The 21,270-nt window shown below is 41.1% G+C and overlaps 1 protein-coding gene across 6 annotated transcripts in view; it reads left to right on the top strand.

Annotated features, from left to right (window-relative positions):
• Nucleotides 1-21,270, top strand: part of LOC135222048 (protein kinase C, brain isozyme-like) — a 548,910-nt gene that overhangs the window by 427,007 nt on the left and 100,633 nt on the right. For 5 of the 6 annotated variants that reach the window (XM_064260187.1, XM_064260186.1, XM_064260188.1 and 2 more), the window contains exons 6-8: nucleotides 6,943-7,096; nucleotides 8,656-8,884; nucleotides 19,509-19,661. In XM_064260187.1, coding sequence (XP_064116257.1) covers nucleotides 6,943-7,096; nucleotides 8,656-8,884; nucleotides 19,509-19,661 — 536 coding nt within the window. The remainder of the gene's footprint in view (nucleotides 1-6,942; nucleotides 7,097-8,655; nucleotides 8,885-19,508; nucleotides 19,662-21,270) is intronic. The other variant, XM_064260185.1, reaches the window with a different exon arrangement.

The following is a 21,270-nucleotide window of genomic DNA, read 5'->3' on the forward strand; positions in this document are numbered from 1 at the left end:
ACTTACATAGCATACAGTACATACTACATACATACATACATATATTCATTAAACCTGGGGCCCCTAAGTTCTACATCTTCCATTCCTCTTACTGTACCTCCGTTCATAGTCTCTTTCTTCCATCTGACTCTCCACCCCTTCAAACCTTCTTAATGTCAGTTTCCCTTTTCGGCGCCGAATGACCTCATCGTACGTAGGTCCCAGCGCTTGGCCTTTGGCCTCAATTCTGTATTCCTTTCCATTCCAAATGTTAACGGTGTATCTTACAGTTTGCTTTTATCAAAAGCCCGAAAATCAATACGAGATTTATTATTAATATTCACATTTAAACTGTCGAACCAAGGCTGAGAATTCTTTGCAATAACCCTACACCTACGCAGATGGTTCTCTCTCTCTCTCTCTCTCTCTCTCTCTCTCTCTCTCTCTCTCTCTCTCTCTCTCATTCGTGGTAGCCATTGCAAGCTAAGGCAAATAGAGCTCTTAGATGAGTATTTTTTTTTACTCCTAGGTATTATGAGTGCCTACAATGATAGTTATAATAATTATAAGTTTTATTTCAGCCCAAGGCCTTGTACATGGAACAAACAAAGCAGATACAATATTATACACATAATCTAGCTAGAGGAGATAACGCGATAAAATAAAAAATGATAGTCGCCAGTATCCACACAGTTGCTGAAGAAGTATGAAAACATAGTATCTTACTATATGGGCGTTATGTCTGTCTGTCCGTCTGTCTGTCATTCAATCACGGCCATACGGCTTGTCCGATAGGCATGACACTTGGCAGGGTTATAGTGGGGACCCCTAAGATGGTTTATAATGGGGTTTCATCCCACCTCCACCGCCCACACGCCCTCCGAAGGGGGTGGGGGTGAGAAGGGATTTTCTGGAACGGGGCTGGTTCTGCCCGTAGACTTAGTAACTTTACGAATTTATCATACATAATGTCTGTATACTACATATGTTTGTTAGTATTTATAATAATAGTAATGACAGTAATATTGGGAATCATATTGAAAGGAAAAAACAATAACAACAATATGAATTAAAGATCAGATTGCATACAATAGATTTCCAAGTGTTTGCTATGTACAGTGTATACATATGCGCTGGAAGTTAATGCCTCAAGGGAAATAATGTTTCGCTATTACGTATTTTTTTCTATCGAGCAAAGTCCATTGAAGCTTTAACGGTAGACAAAAGCGCTCGGTTATATTATTATTATTATTATTCTGTTGAATGATGGCCGATTTCAGCGAATGCATTTTATATGATATTATCTTTCCTATTTTTCATATCACTCGCTTCTCTGGCTCTGCGGGTTGTAAGGAGAGAGAGAGAGAAAAAAAAACCAGAAAAGATAATATATAAGAGTAATTCGCTTAATTCTACCATTTTATTCAACAGAATTTGTTTCAAAGAGGGCCTTCTTCCAAAATATTATTATTATTATTATTATTATTATTGTTGTTGTTGTTGTTGTTGTTGTTGTTGTTGCTATTGTTGTTGCCTTGGAGGTTGATCTAAAAAGGAAACAGCAAACGCAATGAAGACGAATGTCTTTCGGATGGAAGGTTCGGTTCCTGGGCATCGATTGTCGATATTTCTTCTTCGTCTTTTGTTCAGAGGCAAAGATCATTTCATTCCTGCTTCGTTTTCTTCTCCTCTCTCCCAGTTCCTCTCTTTCTTCTCCCGCCGAAGTAACTTCCACTCCGTAGGGGGTGCAGTATAGTGCCGTCAGCGCACCTCTTGCGGTGCACTGTAAGGCACTGGCCCCTAGGATGCTGCAACGACTTTTATTCCTCTTACTTTACTGTACCTCCGTCTCCACCCCTCTCCTAACAATTGATTCACAGTGCAACTGCAAAAGGTCTTGTCTCTCATGCTGCACTTTTCAAACCTTCTTTGTGTCGGTTTGCCGTTTCAGCGCTGAATGACCTCACAGGTGCCAGCGCCTGGCAGTCTTTGGCTGAGATCCTATATTGTGCGTGCCTGTGTAACTCTGTCCTCTATATATATATATATATATATATATATATAATATATATATATATATATATATATATATATATATATATTATATATGCGTTGTGCGACAGAGATCAACCGCAAATTGTTGGCCTGCCACCTCGGTGGCCGTGAGTTTGATTCTCGTGCGTTCAACTAACGAGTTAGAGATGTGTCCTTCTGGTGATAGAAGTTCACTCTCGACGTGGTTCGGAAGTCACGTACTAAAGCCGTCGGTCCCTTTGCAACACCGATTGGTATGATTTCCCTTTAATCTGGTTTTTGAGAATTCCGACTCCTACGTTTTTAAGCTTCCTGCAAAAAGAACTTCTGTCCGCCCTCAGATCCTAAAAGCCACTGAGGCTAGAGGGCTGCTAATTGGTACGTTGATCATCCACCCTCGGTCATGAAGCATACCAAATTGCAGCCCTCTTGCCTCCTCAGTAGTTTTTGTTTTATTCGAGGTTATAAAGTTGGTCATGATATGTGCGTCTGGCGACGATAGCTATAGGACAGGCCACCACCGTGTCGTGGATGAAAGTTTCCTGGGCTGCGGCTCATACAGCATTATACGTTGTACTCAAAAACTTGTTGCGCCGATGTTTCTTTGTATCCCTAAATCACTGACAACCTTAAGATCTGCCTGGTTGACGGAAGAGTGAACTCTGACAAATGACAGTTTCAGCCACAGGAACACTTAGTCATTTCAACGAGGAATGCAAACGGAAATAACACGAGAGAAGTGAAGTAAGGAGCCTCTGGTTTGCGGTACAGCAGCATCACCCAGTATCTTGCAGACACTGGCCGCGATTAAGAGAGATTTTACGCTTTTCACACGAGTCGTTTTCTACTCATTGACGAATCTGCGATCCTCACTTGTCCCTGACATTTTGATGTCCAGACCAGTCCCTTACGAGGCTCCTGATTGGCTGTTGATAAGCCAATCACTGGGCTGGAAACTCTCAGTCTCTTGAGAAAGTCCACATAGGCAGGATGTATGTTCCATCTCTCCTGAGGTATACATCTTTCATGAGAGGTGGAACATACATCCTGCCTATGTGAACTCTCGAGAGAGACAGAGTTTCCAGCCCTGTGATTGGCTTATCAACAGCCAATCAGGAGCGTCGTAAGGGACTGGCCTGGACATAAAATGGACGGTTGATGTGAATCTACTGTAACAGCTTTGCTGCAACAGGTGGATTTCAGGCGTCGAAGTGACAAGGTTGACTCATTAATGATGAAAATTGAGTGAGGAGAATTCCACTTTCAGATCTTTCATCATTGATTAGGATCCATTACAGAGGACGCGTCGCCTCTCAGAACAATTTTATAAAGTGCAGGGTACAAACACCAACTGCACTGGAACTCCGGAGAGAGAGAGAGAGAGAGAGAGAGAGAGAGAGAGAGAGAGAGAGAGAGAGAGAGTGGGTGTGTGTGTGTGTTAGTCTGATTGGAGGGATGAAGCGAAACCATCTACACTAGTCAGGGTAGGAGTGACTCTTCAGCCTAGCTAGTGAACTCTAGAAGAAGACCCCCCCAAATCAAACCAGGGCATTAAGTGTTTTAATTTATTTTTTATTTTTTTTAATAGAAATCTAAGGGTGCTCCTTCTCAGTTTTCAGTTTTCTGTTAAAGAAAGCTATTGAGATGGCTATTTGTCCGTCCGCCTTCAGATCTTAAAAGCTACTGAGGCTGGAGGGCTACAAATTGCTATGTTGATCATCCACCCTCTAATCATCCAACATAGCAAATTGCAGCCCTCTAACATCTGTAGTGTTTATTTTATGTTAGGTTAAAGTCAGCCATAATCGTGCACCTGGCACCACCGAGTCCAATTCCGAAGACATCATCGACGCACCTCCACTCGATCGCATTTGTGGAGGAGCAACTGAGCGCTCACTGGCTACTACGACCGGCGGTCGTAGCTGATAGTTTCATACTGTAGCCCATTGAGAGTTTCGTGAAGCATTATCCGCTGTACGGAAGACTCGATTGCGCCGCCTTTTGCCTGTAGTATATAATTTCTGGATCCATCGCGACTGTCCTCCCCGCAGTTGTTGTGGTCAACCTGGTGGGTTTCTTTTTCACTTTGCAAGGTGTCCCACAGTGCTCCACACTGTCGACCAGTTGCTTGGACATTTGGACAGTTTGACATGCTCCTTTCGTCAAAATATTGTTCCCCTCTTGCCTTCCTCAACACTGGTAACAAGGGGTATTGTATTTAAAACCCAATTTTTTTAGGTAAGGAAACTTTATTGTCAGTTGTTGGGTCGTGCGAGGTCGTTGAACCTGGAACCATCTTTTGGTGTCTGCAAGAAGTGATTGAGGAAAAAATCACAGGCTCTTTGGAAGCTTGAATTTCAAGCCAGTGGCCCCTTTGGTGGGCTTGTGTTATGGGAATAGGTTTCATCTATTGAAATTAATAATAATAACCATAAAACGAGCTATTTTAACCCAGCAACTATATAGCACGTTTATTTTTGCCATTTCCCAGAACACTGGACAAAGCTACGATACGAATGAAAACAGTATCAAATCGAATCGGGCTGTTACATCAACATTAATAATAATTCCCCTGCATGAAGGTTAAAAGTGCTTGCACACACACACACACACACACACAAAGCAGGACTAGAATAAAAAAAAAACAATTGAACGGGACGCGACTTCGTTTTCGCTAAAGGTCGAAAGGTGATTGATACGTATTCCATAAAACAGGCAAGAAAATAAAAAAAAAACTGGCTGCGTATGTACATATACATACACTTAATTTAGTATTGATGTATAGTATATTTTACACATATGTCTATAAATATATCAACGTACACATCTATATATGTGTATGTATGTGTGTATATTCTTAAGTATATAAGATACAAATGGAATTCCGATATATGTTGGTAAACGAAATGCAATCACTTGTCGGTGGGAGCCGACCTGCACCAGAGGATTTGCTTGCAAATAGATATACTTACATATATGTACATGTATATATTATGTATATATGTATATATACATATAATACAGAAACCATGAAAACACTTCTTCCAGCCATTAAAACCGTTTGAGATTTGAATACACCAAATAATCCTGCACTGTAGTAGACTGTCTACCCCAGTATGGTATTGATAATAATAGTCATAATCGAACAATGATAATGGGCGGGAGTTTCAGGTTTCCAGTTTAGTAGCTTAATCTAACTGCTTCGTTGTCATTAGTATTGATATTCATGCGCAAAGAGCACGGGAAGTGATTCCTATCATCCTAGACGCACCTTGTCGTTTCATCTGATCCGTGGTAGGTGAGAGTTGAGACGCTCGTTGTCGTCAAAGGGGGACTAGGCCTAGTACTACTTGCCGACTTGGCTTTTGTCACGCCAGTGTACATCATGCGATGGTACACTGTTGGCATTAGTGAAGGTTCTTTGCAGCGTCCCTTGGTCCCCTAGCTGCAACCCCTTTCATTCCTTTTACTGCACCTCCGTCCATATTCTCTTCCTTCCATCTTGCTGCCCTAACTCTTGATTCATGTTGCAACTGCTTTGAGGTCTTCCTCCTGTGATATCTCTCGCGAACCTTCACACTGCCAGTTAACGTTTCAGCGCTGAATGACCTTAGGTACCTCAGTGGTTGGCATGTGTGTCTGAAATCTCTCTCTCTCTCTCTCTCTACATCTCGTTATATAAAGATATCACAGATGATGGAATAGGATGTAGGATTCAGGCCAAATAGTTCAAGCGCTGTGACCTGTGCGGTTATTCAGCGCTGAAAGGGAATTTGATGCTAGATAGGTTTGAAAGACGTAACGGGAGGAAAACCTCAAAGCAGTTGGAGAAGCACTACGAAGGCAGTGGTTAGGAGAAGATGGAAGACAGAGAATATGAACGGAGGTACGGTAAGAAGACACGAAACGGTTTGCAAGTAGGGGCACCACAGCCCTAACAGGGATGGTAGTGTGATGTATTTATTTATAAAGAAGGCACAATTATTATCCTAGTCAATACAAGCGTATGTTCACGAGTACTAATTTAAATATCCTGTCACAGTCCTGCATGACCTTATACGTAGGTCCCAGCGCTTGGCCTTTTGGCCAAAATCTTTTATTCCATCTTGTTCCATCCTCTGTTTGAATGCTCAGCATCTGCGGTTAGAGGTTCAAATGAACTAATCTTTTTTTTTTTTTTTTTTTTTTTTTTTACAGTTGAGATTCGTTCGTCATCATGTATTTGATAATGACTCTCTCTGCACTATAAATGTGAATTTGACCTCTTTATTTTGTATAGAATTCATTGTCGGGGATTTATGTCATTTTCACTTCCTACAACACTTCTTAGGACCCCTGTTTAGGTCACTGTTACAAGGAGTTACAAGGATTAGGATGTCTCAAAGACTTGTTAGTTCATTCTAAGAGGAGACATCGTGTGCTCACTTACCTCTTGGAGCAGGTTTACTGTTCATTCAGTGTCCTAATGATTTTGTCTAGCTTTCTTTTAAACTCTTCCACACTGTTGCTGTTTACAACTTCTTTCTGGTGGCAGTTTATTCCACGTGTCACATATCTTGTATGTGAAGAAGTTCCCGCAATGGGATGTGTTGTATCTCTTCAGCCCGAGTTTCCATCCATTGTTTCTTGTCTGGTTTTCGTTTAACGTGAATAGATTGCTGTCTACTTTTGTTGTTATGCCTTTCAGTATTTTGAATGTCCCAATTAGTTGTCTAAGCCATACATGTTCAGGCTCTCTGTCGTCTTCGGTACCTATTTGCCTGATGGAAGGAATTAATTTTGTGGCTCTTGCTCGTACCCTTCTAATCTATCTATGTCGTGTCAGAGAGAGAGAGAGAGAGAGAAGAGAGAGAGAGAGAGAGAGAGAGAGAGAGAGAGAGAGAGAGAGAGAGAGAGAAACTGACTGAAAATTTCCCTCTCCTGTTGCAGTGCTCCAAGCCAAGAACCTGATTCCCATGGATCCGAACGGCCTCTCCGATCCCTACATTAAGGTGAAGCTCATCCCAGGCACCGACAACATGAAGATGAAGACGAAGACCATCAAAGCCACCCTCAACCCCGTCTGGAACGAGACACTCTCATGGTAAGCTGGCTGGCTGGCTGGTCACCCGTCCAGATTCGTCCCTTCACTCCCAACACCAACAATTCATATTTTCCACTTGAATTCCCAACATCTCATGCCATATCATATCTCATGTCATAATTGTCACTAGAATTCTCAGCTCCCTCATGTCATAATTGTCACTTGAATTCTTATTACGGTGAACTTTCATTTCCCTTTTGTACTTTTCTCTCAGACAATGGTGTTTCATATATTATTACATTTTATAATATACATATACATATACATATATATATATATATATATATATATATATATATATATATATATATATATATATATATATATATATAAAATGGAGAGTTCTACCCTCGTGTCATCTCATACCATTGTCCCTTAAATTATGTATTTAATTCTACATATGACTGAAAAAAAAGCAATCTTTCCAATCGATGAGACCTACCCCATGTGTCAGACAGTCAAATTTTAAACCCTGAGAATTGGTATTTCTCATATGTTTTTTTTTTTAATGATGTAACCTTTGTAACTGATTTTACTTTTTATTTGCTTTTACAATCCCGTTCTGCAAACTCTACCGGTAATGTCTATAGGGAGTAAGTAGACCTGGGTTTGTTTATTTTTTTTTCTTTTTGTTCCTGAAGTTGTTTACTCGGTGTTCATGAGGTCCTCTCTCTCTCTCTCTCTCTCTCTCTCTCTCTCTCTCTCTCTCTCTCTCTCTCTCTCTCTCTCTCTCTCTCTCTCAACACTACATTAGTAGTAGTCACTGAATCTCCCCCCACCTCAGTTATAAGCGAAATTTATCAAGAAACAAATGATCAATTCGCGTTTTTAAAAAAACAAAAATTTCTGTGATTTTCTTTGTCGTGTTGATGTTTATTAAAAAAAAGAAAAAAAAAAAAAGAGACCTGTCCGCCCCTCCGTGTTGATCGTTAAACAAAACACTTTTGCCCTCAGTTTTTTAGTAACGTTGTTTTTTTTTCTTTCTTTCTTTCTGTTTTATCTTATCTGAATTCCTCCTCTTTCCGTTTCCCTCTTGTGTTGTGTTTACGAATTCGTTTCACTGAATGTTTGTTCGTATCTTTGGTTGTAATTCGATGTGTTTGTTGACGATACTCAGTGTTCACTTTGAAAAAAAAAAAAGAGCAGTTTTTGTTTCTCTAGGAGCGATAACCACCGCCCCCCTCCCCCCTTCAGTCCTTCGTTTGTACATCATTCGAGCTTTCTTTCGTATGCTTTTATTGTTCTCATAAATAATAATAAAAAAATACAGAAAAATCTGTTAGTAATTGCCCTCTTAATGTACTGTTTCCGTTGTATTTCGTGTTTGGTGTTTTCTTCGGCCCCCCGCCCCCCATAATTATTTTCATGTCCTGCAGAGGAAGATCAGGTACTGGAACTATTTCCGTCCTATACTGTTGTGCCTTGACATTTGTTAACGTTGGAGGCGGTTGACTCATGTAGACCGTCCGTCCAGATCCATGTCCCGAAGTTTATGTGTCCACATGTACTAATAATAACCTGACGCTTAGCGCCTCTCTTTCTCTCCCTCTCGCCTCCAGCGAACTGAAGCCCGAGGATAAGGACCGGCGCCTCCTGGTGGAGTGCTGGGATTGGGATCGCACCTCCCGCAATGACTTCATGGGCTCCATGTCCTTCGGCATCAGCGAGATCATCAAGTCCCCCGTCATCGGGTGGTACAAGTTCCTGACGGAGGAGGAGGGCGAGTACTACAACGTGCCCTGCCCACCCGAGGGCACCGACATCTCGAAACTGAAGGAGAAATTCAGGGTGAGTCTTCGTCGGCCTTTTCAGTTGGGAGTCCTGAGGGAAGAAGAATGGTTGTGCGACACACTCGGGAACCATTTGTTCATTAGTCACTACTACTATTACTTCTACCATATTGCGGTATCTGGGTGCTCATATGACAGATTGATTTTGAGCTTTGAACTGTCTCATGTGTCGGAAGTGGTGGATCTTTTCCCCCCTGCTCCCCGCCCCCTCTCTGCTGTCCGAAATTGGGATGCATTTTTTAAAACATGTGATATGTCTCATCATTTTTACTCCCGTAGGAGGAGGATCTCTCGTTGTCCTACTACTACTACTACTACTACTACGAGGAATCTCTGGAAAGCCTCCGGTCATTCTAAAGAGAAACATAATGAACACATTTTGACATACGACCAGGAGAAAAATGGATAAAAAGAAATGTGTATCTCATGAAGCGCTTGAATTCGCTGGTGATGAATTATGATTTTCTATTTTCTATTAAATTTTTCTACCCTGTTATACCATTCGGCCCCCCCCCCTCCCCATTTGGAAACGAATTGAAAACCCAGTCGCGTCCAGTTTCTCTCCTCGTTCGCTAAAGCCGAAGGTAATGTCGATGAACATCGGAAATTCGTCCTGGTAGTCGTCGCGTACATGGCGACTGATTGCAAGGAAATGGGACTATGGGAGAGAGTTCCGAGAGTTCCGGAGCAGAGCCACTTATTCATGAATGAGGAATCGGTGCCTCAGGCTCCGTGAAGTCTGTTGCCGCTTCTGCCCGTTTAAAAATCCGCTCGCATTTCTTGGCTCTGCTCTCATTTCTCTCTCCGTTTCATCTCTGTTTCATTTCACTTCTCTTCCTTGTGGCTGCTAGAATGAGAGAGAGAGAGAGAGAGAGGAGAGAGAGAGAGAGAAGAGAGAGAAATCATCGAAGCCCTTGGATCCAACTGCAAGAAATTTGAAGCAGCTATTAATGTGCTGTAGCGGGAAACGAACCCGCGCCCCATTATCACGACGAGATGTGTGTGTCTGTATGTGTCTTTGTGAGTGTGTGTGTGTGTGTGTGTGCCTAACACTGGCGAGTACATGATTGTGTTCCTGTAGTTTGTTCCAAGCAAGTCGCATGCTGACTGACCACCTCAAGAACAACATTTGAACGATCTAAGGGCAAATGCTTGTCAGGCAGACAAGTATCGTTGTTCGGTGCTGTTTGGATATTATGTGATGGTCATTAAATCCTCGAGAAGATATTAATGGAAGTCTGTGATTTCGAATCATCTGATGAGTATATACGTATACATAAATGTATGTGTGTGTGTGTGTATGTCTAGCAATACGCGATGCATATAAGAATCAACCTTGAACTTTGAATTACAAGAATACAGTGGAGAGAGAGAGAGAGAGAGAGAGGAGAGAGAGAGAGAGAGAGAGAGTTCTGATCCGAAGGCCAGCATGCAATGAGAGCAGCTCTTTGATTGCAAGCGAGAGGGCCCCATCCAATGCAATTGACAACCCTACCTGACCTTTCAGGAACCTGGTAACTTAGTAAGAAATTGAATGGGTTTTTGAATGTCAAATGTTTTCACGTTAGATTTAATTGAGAGAGAGAGAGAGAGAGAGAGAGAGAGAGAGAGAGAGAGAGAGAGAGAGAGAGAGAGAGAGAGAGAGAGAGAGAGAGAGAGAGAATGTTCCTGTTGCATCTGTAGCTTTGTAGATTTTTAACGAACAAGAAATTGTTTTATTTTTTATTTTTTTTCTTATCGTCTGCGTGAATTCCACTTGTCAATTTATTTCTCAAAATGGAGTTTGCTCTCTATATGGATTTCATATTCTGATGAGTCTTCAGAGATTTGTTTGCAGTGGATGGTAGAACAGTTTACTGTGCGTATCGTATAAGTCTGACCCATTTTTAATTTCAGGGAAAATGTCTCGATTCCGAAAAAGCATTAGGCAGCGAAGCTGACATCATATATTTTAATACATTCCATTCACTTGTTTCCTTATTTTATTTTTATGGTTCTGTTATGACTTACTCTCCTTTTCCTTGTGATGGAATGAGCGTCACGTCAGTATCATGATTTCCAGATGTTTATTTTGGAGAATGTAGGAATAGACCCGAACGTTACTTCTACATCTCTGCAGCCATTTATATGAAGCAGGAGCTGGAAGAGTTTCAGGGGGCAAGTCCTGGAACGCGTAAAATGACCCTGGATGGATTGAGTGAAACCCGGAAAAGGTCGCTTCGAAGTTCCTCATTTTGAATTCGATTCCAGTTTGTTTAATACAACTTGAATATAATTTCCAGTTCAGGTTCGATATGAGCAATAGGAACTTGACTGCAGACCGGTTTATGCCTTAGTATCGGCGACTGATACGGGATTTTGCAACTTGAGAAAGTTTCATTTGGGAGACACTTGTGTTCAATTGGAGGTTGCTATTCTACGAAGACACTTGAGCGAGAATGGAGAAGTGATCGTGTGAGGGTTATCTTTTGTGGCCAAAAGCCAAATAATAGAAAACAGAACTGTCGTATTAAATGGTAGTGCCACTTCACATTTCATGTTGTTTGCTTTTTATTAATGTTCTAGATTCCCGAAGCATTAAAAGAAAGTAAAAAAAAAAAAAAAAAAAGATAAAAAATGTCGAAATATCCCAACTCGATGGAAAACAATGGACGAAATTCTGTATTGAAAATGTTCACTTCAAGAAACGATTTGAGTTTCTTTTATTTTTCAAAGTCTTCATCATCGCACAGAGCATCGATTCATGATGTTCCCTAGCGGGACGCTTCCTCTCTCTCTCTCTCTCTCTCTCTCTCTCTCTCTCTCTCTCTCTCTCTCTCTCTCTCTCTCTCTCTCTCTCTCTCTGTATCACACAAAGAGAGTAACGTGGCGTGAAAGCCCTTTCCTAAGAATTCTGAGTCTTCTCAAGACATCAAGAAGAAGGAGACGACAGCTTTTAGATACACACACACACACGCATTTTATATATATACACACACAACACATATTTCATTTCACATGAGGCTCGTGTATGCGTTTGTGAACACCATGATTGCCCTAAGAGAATATAACCCCCCTTCTACAATGTTGCTTCCATCCAAAGCGCGAGAGAGCCGAACGTTGGGAGAAACACCGCACGAGGCGAAGGACGTCAATGGAGGAGAATTGTATCCTGAAACGTCAGATAATTTTGCTGATATTATACAGCATGAGGACCTGGGCGAGTCGGCCCGAGTGTGCGCTCACACAGGATTAAGGAGGAACTACTCTAGAAGATTTCCCACCACCCTATGTTCAGCAACACAATTGCCTCTGCCTCATTCCTTTGTCTCACTTTCCTTGGATTGTCTGTGATCTACGAAAGTGATGTGACTTGCAACATTAATATGATTCTATCTCAGTCATCCTATTCGACTGGGTGATATTTATAGTGTAGAGAGGGGGGGGGGGTGTTCCGGGTTGCATCCTGCCTCCTTAGGATTCCATCACTATCCTCACTATGTGCGCTGTTTCTAGGAGCGCACTACTCTTCTGCACGAGTCCTGGAGCCACTTCGGCATCTAGTTTTTCCAGGTTCCTTTTCAGGGATCTTGGAATCGTGTCTAGTGCTCTTATGATTATGGGTACCTACAATTTCCACTGGCGTATCCCATATCCTTCTCATTTCTATTTTCAGGTCTGGATAGTTGTCATTTTTTCACTTTTCATTAGTATTATTATTCAGAATATGAAGAACCCCATTCATATGGAACAAGCCCACAACAAAGGCCAATGACTTGAAAGTCAAGCTTCCAAAGAACGAAAGAAGCTACAGAAAGAGGAGATCACTTATGAGAAAGACAGATAAAATAACAATGAAATAAATGTATGAAAAAGTAAGTCAATTATCAAAATCCTACGAGAAGAATTTCATTTGGACAGTAATGCATTGCACCTGCGCTTTCACTTCCGAAGAAGTCCCAACTGCACGACGACGTCCTCTGAAGGGAGGCTGCTCCATAGTCCAACGGTGTGACATATAAAGGACCTCTGGAACTATGGAAAAGTCGATTTAGCATTGGAATCTGGATCGGAATGAAAATCCCCTTCTTGGTTGCTCATGGGGTAACTGGATAATCATTTGAATAGCATCTTCTGTCAGTCTCTTTTTATAGAAGTCACCCCGTAGGTGGTTAGTGCCGTCAGGGAACCTCACCCAGCGTCCCTTCCTTAGGCCCCTAGCTGCAGCAACCCCTTTCATTCCTTTTACTGCACCTCCGTTCACATTCCCTTTCTTCTATCGCTCTCTCTCTCTCCTCAGCCCTCTCCTAACAGTTGTTTGGTTGTAGATAAGCCATACACAGGAGTTGTTGAAACACTTCGTTTAGAAGATTTTTTTTTTCAGATCATCTAGAATTGACTTTCGAAGCTCGCTGGCAAAGTGAATAATTTCACGTCATCTTTTTAGGCTTTCCTTTCATTTTCTGAAGCCTCTGATCATGTAAAGGCTTATACATAGTACGCTGAAGGGCGGGAAGGTACAAAGCTTGGAAAGCGCCTCAGTGGCGTGGTCGGTTTGGTCTTGGCCTGCCACCCCGGTGGCCGCGAGTTCAGTTCTCGGGCATTCCATTGAGGGGCGAGAGATGTGTATTCCTGGTAAGAGAAGTTCACTCTCGACGTGGTTCGAAAGTCATGTAAAGCCATTGGTCCCGTTACTGAATAACCACTGGTTCCACACAATGGAAAAACATACAAACAAACAAATAAAGCTTTGAAAGAACTCCACTCCAAGAAACCGAAGGTGATGCCACTAAAAAGGATATCTGTCCAAAAATTCGCACGTAGCAAGAAGTCACCATCTCACGAGCTGTAGAACGACTTAGCATCATTTTGGCAAGATGTGAATTTGGGGGTATTTTGATGTGGCTTATCACTGGAGGAGGGATGTTGAACATTCGCTTACAGTTGCAAGCAGTACTTACAAGCTTCACTATCTGTCATGAATATTGCCCCTTTAGGTATGAGTTAGATGTTGGTCACTTTGAAATATTTTCATGAAGTCTCTTATGTTGTCCGATGACTTCCTTGGCAATGTTGTCATCACAGGTGGCAGGAAATATAACCGTGCTTGTGACAGAATACCCCAGGTCAACTCATTCTCTGTTGATTTTTGTCATCAACCTCACCTCACCTCACCATTAAGCTCTGCCAGAGGCCAGAGCATATATTAAGAGGTCAAGGTTCTTGAATGATTTCTTTTAAAAGCTAATCACCCTAACCTAACCTTACCTTACCTCCATGCGATTTGGTTGCCTAGGAAGGCGCGCCTTTCCCATGTGAAAATTTTGGGTAGCTTTCCAAACCTCTTTCTGGGTGAGTGGCTGAGAGGATATCTTATCAAAGTTTATAGTTGAGGAGCATAGGTACGCTTGTGCTATGTAAGGCATAACTGAATATAAATCGGAAAGGAACTTGCCCGCAGTGTTTTGAATGATCGAGGACCAAGAAACATCCTGTTTTATTTTGCTACTTTCTTTTTCACTGCCATTCTTTTGAATCCATAGAGTTTTCCATACACCCGAGAGACCCCATAGGTATTACTGACATCATCCAGACCCTCATAGGTATTACTGACATCATCCAGACCCTCATAGGTATTACTGACATCATCCAGACCCTCATAGGCATTATTGACATCATCCAGACCCTCATAGGTATTACTGACATCATCCAGACCCTCATAGGTATTACTGACATCATCCAGACCCTCATAGGCATTACTGACATCATCCAGACCCTCATAGGTATTACTGACATCATCCAGACCCTCATAGGTATTAATAACATCATCCAGACCCCCATAGGCATTACTGACATCATCCAGACCCTCATAGGTATTAATAACATCATCCAGACCCCCACAGTTATTACTGACATCTTTCAGACTTCACAGGCATTAATGACATCATCCAGACCCCCATAGGCATTACTGACATCATCCAGACCTTATAGACATTACTGACGTCATCCAGACCCCATAGGTATTGACTACGTCATATGGCAGAGTGGTATGTAAATGTGTATTGAGTTACTACAGAAATTTAGCATCCATTTTTAACTAGACTCTTATTTTTAATAGATGAACCTGTTTGTAACTGAGGTGTCTCTCACACGATGCTGCGCCTTATTCTCATGAAAATATACCCTATTTCGTCTAGTTCACTGATTTGTAGTAAAAAGTCTAATGTTTGTTCTTCAAGATTAGTTGTCCTAACTACAGTTGTTTTTATTTCTATTGATAGAATGTTTATCCTGGCAACTTAAATGTTTATTAAAAGATGAGGGGAAAAAATCGATCGCTCCATCCAAGACGACTTTGGGTGGAATAAATGTTCGTTGACTCCATTAACAGATTCATCGCGTCTCTGCAGCCTGCCCAGATATACTCATGAGAAATGAATCTTTTTATGAAAATGCTCTCCTCTAATCAAAGCTTCAGCACACCTCATTTTAACTAACCAATCCTTCTTCTTTTTTCTCACCAACTAAATGAGATTTTCTTCTCGAGTTACAGCTGCCTGAATCCTGAAAATTATTGATCCCCAGAAATTTGAGCATTGTGTTACGAAACGTTGATAGTGGACATTTTTTTTTCAATTTGCTGAAGAGAGTTCCCTTTATGTAATATTGCACTGTTACGAAACGTTAATAGTAGACCATTTCTTTTGCATTTTATTCCCTCCTTCAACCAAACAACAACAACAACAACCACCTCCACCACCACCACCACAACACACAACATCGGCTGGTGCCTCCTCCCTCCACCACCACCACCATCATGGCGTCATCATCTAACTCGGCTCGTGTGTGTGTGTGTGTGTGTTCGGGGGGGCAACATATGTGGGGGGCCGTCTCTTATGTGACCCCCATGTTGCATCATCTCTTGGCTGACGCATATCCTCCCCGTCACCACACGGACCTTTCATGGTTTGTTATGAGCAAAGCAAATTGCCGATGAGCAAAGCTTAGATATTACTATTATTATCATTCTGTCCCCTCCCCCCCCAACACCCCGCCCCCCCCGCCCCCCATCCCGTTTGATATATGATTGATTTATTTGTTTTTTCGTCTTTTCTCTCGTTGGAAGTTTTCCATTTATGACAAGTTTTTGCTTTCCTTCCTTTTTCTCGTCACCCCCCAACCCCCTTACCCAACACTGACATTTAATAATGAAGTGGTACTTGGTGTCTCTCTCCCGATGTTAGACTTTATCTTAGCGTCTCATTTCATTCGAGAAAACCTTCTCTTGGTTTGGTGGTCGTTCTCTCTCTCTCTCTCTTCTCTCTCTCTCTTCTCTCTTCTCTCTCCTTATATATCCTGCTTCCGGACGAGGATATATTTGTTCAAAACTCGACAAAAGAGATCAATTCTTCTGTCTAGACCTGCCTCTGTATTATGTATGTTGTTTTATATCTCTGACATACATATATATAATATAAATATATATATATATATATATATATATATATATATATATATATATAATTAACCTTACATGTATTACGAATGTACCTCAACAGCCATATATATACTAGTATATATTATGCCAAACCCGCACCACCCCCACGAAAAAAAAAATTATATAGGACGAATTTGTGTGTATGAATTTGAATATTACGTCCTTGAACTCGGTGTTATAGAAGCTTCTGAAGTTTGAAGACCTTCCCTTCCCCCCTTTTCATCGACACAGGTGAATCTGCATGGCTGTCCTCATATTCCTTGTGAATGTGTTATTCTGATTGGTAAGAATTTTGAGATATTACAGCTTATTCCCCACATATTCGATCTAAATTATCAGTGAGATGTTATAGCTCTTTCCCCACATATTCAATCTTAATTATCAATGGGATGTTATAGCTCATTCCCAATACATTGTATTTAAGTCGTCAATGGGATGTTATAGCTCATTCCCCACATATTCAAACTAAATTATCAGTGAGATGTTATAGCTCATTCCCCACATTTTCAGCCTAAATTATCAGTGAGATGTTACTGCTCATTCCCCACATAATCAATCCAGATTATCAATGGGATGTCATAGCTCAATCCCAACATATTCAAATGTAAATTTCAATTACTAATAAACATTTGCAGGGGTGAATACTTCTGTTTTAAGGATAGGGTTGAAGTGTGGAAATGTTGCGTTCATATTGCATCCAGTTTTCTTAATTAGCGCTGATTTTTTGTTCTCATCAGACCTCGCAGTTGCATTGTTTTTGCGTGGGGATATTGATGCATCCATATGGAGTTCCTAGGAGAACAATTGGTGTGGGGACTTTGTGATTCGTGGATAAACTGCATTGTAGATTCAGACCGGTGACATCTGTTATTGTTGGCAGTAATCCGTAATTGACAATGCATATTGAGTGACTTTGATGAAAGATGTCTGAATTAACTTTTCAAGTTTGTGGATGAAATAGTTTAGGAACCTGAAATAAAATGAGTTTCTTTTCTAACTTTTTTGTTTTCAATGAATGTCGAAATACGTGTCTTGACGTCTTTTCTTGTGTGGTGTGTTTTGTAGAAGAGAGCTCTATACTCTCTGTACCTATTTCCCTCCTCCGTCCCCTCCCGCCATTACATGAAAATAAGGAGTGTTCTCCCCTCACGTGACGAGGGATAACAAATGAACAGAGCAGAACAGAAACACCGTTTAGCCTGGGTGCATTTGTTCTTCTTCGAGAAATTGCTCGGTGCCGATTTTAAAATTCGAAGTGTCGAAAGTATCAGAGGCATTGGAAGAGAGGCGGGACTCTCCAAGACATTTGCTTGTTGCCTGTGCAGTTCAGTCACTGTTTTTGTATCTGACGGTTTCTGGCTGTGACCGGTGGCCTGGCGACGTCATTCACTTTGCGCGAAATGAAGAACAAGTGCGCCTGGACTCGAATGGAAACGACGAGGAAGCCATCCCTCATGAAAGGTCTTGCAAGGGCTCCAGTGAAGTCGTTTTTCCATGTGTGTAGATATATGTATATTTATATATATTCATATATAAAACCTTGTTATGAGCAGATCAGAATCTCAAGGCCGCTCTTAACTGCAGAATGTGCTGTGATTTGCCTTCCAGGTTCCTAAAAGTCATGTGTAGCCTTTCCTCTCAAGGAGTGGACGTATGTCGTCTGTCTGCCTCAGGTGGCTGCTTTCTGTTTTGTGTGCGATTCAACAACAGTAGACCCATTTAGTTCATTAGAAATCTTAAGTGTCTTACATTTGCTGTCCAACTTAACCTCCGTCACAGTGTCTTCAGAAATCACCACATTTCGTCTTTAGTGTTTAGTAATGTTATGCATAATAATATTGGTCCCCCAACCCCCCAACACCCCCATTTTATTTTTTGTCATGCGTTGTATCCGTATGGAAATGATACTGTCAGGTTCATCTTCAAGGTGAACTGCGGAACCTTTGTTCCATGTCACACTCTTCAGAATTCCGACGTTCATTAGGAGGTGGTCTCAAAATTTTTTATTTTTTTATTATTTTTTTTTTTTTTGTGTGTGGCTGCCATGATGACATTATGTTTGAAGGGATCCACTTCTAGTTGTTCCGAGTTCATTTTTCAAAGATTTTTCTCCTCGGTGTTTATATATATATATACGTGACCGCCCCGGGAACCTGATAATGTGCTCTTAAAATTGCAACGATCTTTTCACGATCCTGTCCTATCCGTTTTAAGGATTGCAGCGCTGATTGTTCATGATTGGGAGTTGAAAAATCATTTAAGACGTAACTGGGTATTCATTTTAAAATGCAGGCAGTCGGAGGTATTGAATTCACTCACCATCCGAATAGATAAACTTGATGAAGTGCCTCGTCATTTCGTAGTAGAGACTCGTTGGGAATGAGTCGTCTTCCCGTTGAGGTAAAAGTTGGTCCAGGATGCGTCTTGAATCTTCCCTCTCCGAAGTTTCGTTCAAATATATTTTAATTCCTTTCACCCATTCTGGGTGTGTTCATTTTCCCCTTTTTTTTTATTCAATGAATGATCGGTCTGACATCCCACAACATAAAAATGGGGTTGCCGGGTAGTAAAGTATCTCGGTTGTCATGACGAAACTCATAAGGACAGTGGAACGCACATTTCTTTGTTTAACAGCGGTCATCGAACACTTACGATTTAATTCGATATAAAGACAGTAGTATCTCTTTTCATGCTAATAGGTATTTAAGACTTGAATTTTTTTTTACTTTTAAGGTTTATTGTAATGTTCATTAGAAACAACGGGTGGCAGATCCCTTCAAGTATGATTTCACCTTTTATGTATTTAAAATTTTATGTATATTTTATGTATATATTTAATGTGTATAATATAATGTATATATAGTATGAGAATATATTAATAGTTACATTTCAACTTAAAATGACGAGTTTTAGATTTTGAATACCTGTTCAGAAGTTAATCTTATCATGAGAAGACGTAACCCAGTCTCACAACAGTATTGGCTGACGGAATTTCTCAGTTCTTTGATATAAGCAGCGTAGGAGGCTGTTGCCATTGCCTGTGATTCCATGTGACGCTAACGAAGTCTCTCTCTCTCCCCCCCCCCCCCCCCCCCCCCCCCCCCTCTCTCTCTCTCTCTGTGATGGTGATGGTGATGGTGAGCAGAAAGCGTCGATCTCCAAGAAGACCCCATCCACAACCGACAACCACATTCCCCACAACATGAACAAGAGGGACATCATCCGAGCGACCGACTTCAACTACCTAATGGTGCTGGGCAAAGGCTCCTTCGGGAAGGTGCTCCTGGCCGAACGCAAGGTCTGTATTCCTCCTCCTTCTCCTCCTCCTCCTCCTCCTCCTCCTTCTCCTTCTCCTTCTCCTTCTCCTTCTCCTCCTCCTCCTCCTAGTTGCTATACAAGTTTTTCCTCCTGTAACACCTTTCAAACCTTTTTTTAATGTCAGTTCCCCTTCCAGCGCTGATTGACCTTCATAGGTCTCAGCGCTTGGCCTCTGGCCTCAATTCTACATTCCTTCCATTCCATTCCATTCCAAGCGCCTCAGTGGCGTGATCCGTTTGGTGTTGGCGTACCACCTCGGTGGCCGCGAGTTCGATTCTCCGGCATTCCAATGAATGGGGGTGAGAGATGTGTATTTCTGGTGATAGAAGTTCACTCTCGACGTGGTTCGGAAGTCACGTTAAGCCGTTGGTCCCGTTGCTGAATAACCGCTGGTTTCACGCAACGTCAAAACACCATACAAACAGACAAACCACTCCATTCCATTCCATTCCATTCCATCCCATTCCATTCCATTCCATTCCATTCCATTCCATTCCCAGTCCCGCCTTGGATGATGTATTTAGTAGCTCTGTAGAGTAATGTTTTATCATTTTTCCCTCGACTTCATGTTATTATATGTGCAAATTGTGTTGATGCAAGTTTAGTACCTTTTTTTCTATTCAAGATTTAATATAGAGGCTCATATCATTTTAGACGTTTGCACGTTAGTTGTCTGACCTGCATTGTATCTTTAGGATGATATAGCTTCAGTAGTGTAAGCTAGTTAGATGTTGTATATTGTACCCTAGTTATTTTGTTTCTATTTTTATTTATTTTGACTCGTCACGTTCGACTTCCATGAAATTATTAACATTTTCTAGGTCATGTCGACGAAACGTTAGACTTTCATTTGATTTCCATATCGACATCATCCGGACCATAGATATAAAAGCCTAGATGCCGCATCAGGCGCTAGCTGAATAGGCTGGCGCACGTCATCAGGCCCGCCATCTTGGGGCAGTAATTCAAACAATGCAGCAGGCTGCAGTATATGACGTTTTTTCGCCACTATTAGCTTAATATTACACGGATTTTCTTGTCTGATGGCTCGTTACAAAGCTTACATAATTCCCTACAAGGATCTAATAAAATAAAGTTGTTCCTTATTGTTTGAAAGTTAACTTACAATGACTTTGTTTTAGCAGGTAGGGGGAAGGGGGCTAGTTGTACACAAATGTTAATATTTACCCATAACTATTGCTGTAAACAATAATTTGAAATGCTGTGATAAGACAGCCTACGAAAAAAAAATGGTTTAAAACAATTATTGTTTAAGGGCCATTAGGTCAATAGGGTAAAATGTTGGACACTAATTTGATGTTTCTAGATTTCTTTCACTGCATTATAGCTATGTAATATTAGTGTTAATCTGGTCCTTGTAATAAGAACTAAATGGCCAAGCAAGGCACATAATGAGTTTTTGTTGATGTTTTGATATAGCCTGCTGATTTCATATCAATGCATATAGATTATCATTACAATGTAGTATCATTAAACTGTTGGAAACAGCAATGAAAAAAAAACTTGTTTAAATTGCTGGGAATATTTATAAATAAATGCACAGATGTACAATAAATGTTATATATACA

This window comes from Macrobrachium nipponense, chromosome 3 (genome assembly GCF_015104395.2).
Source record: "Macrobrachium nipponense isolate FS-2020 chromosome 3, ASM1510439v2, whole genome shotgun sequence".
Classification (NCBI taxonomy): Eukaryota; Metazoa; Arthropoda; class Malacostraca; order Decapoda; family Palaemonidae; genus Macrobrachium; species Macrobrachium nipponense.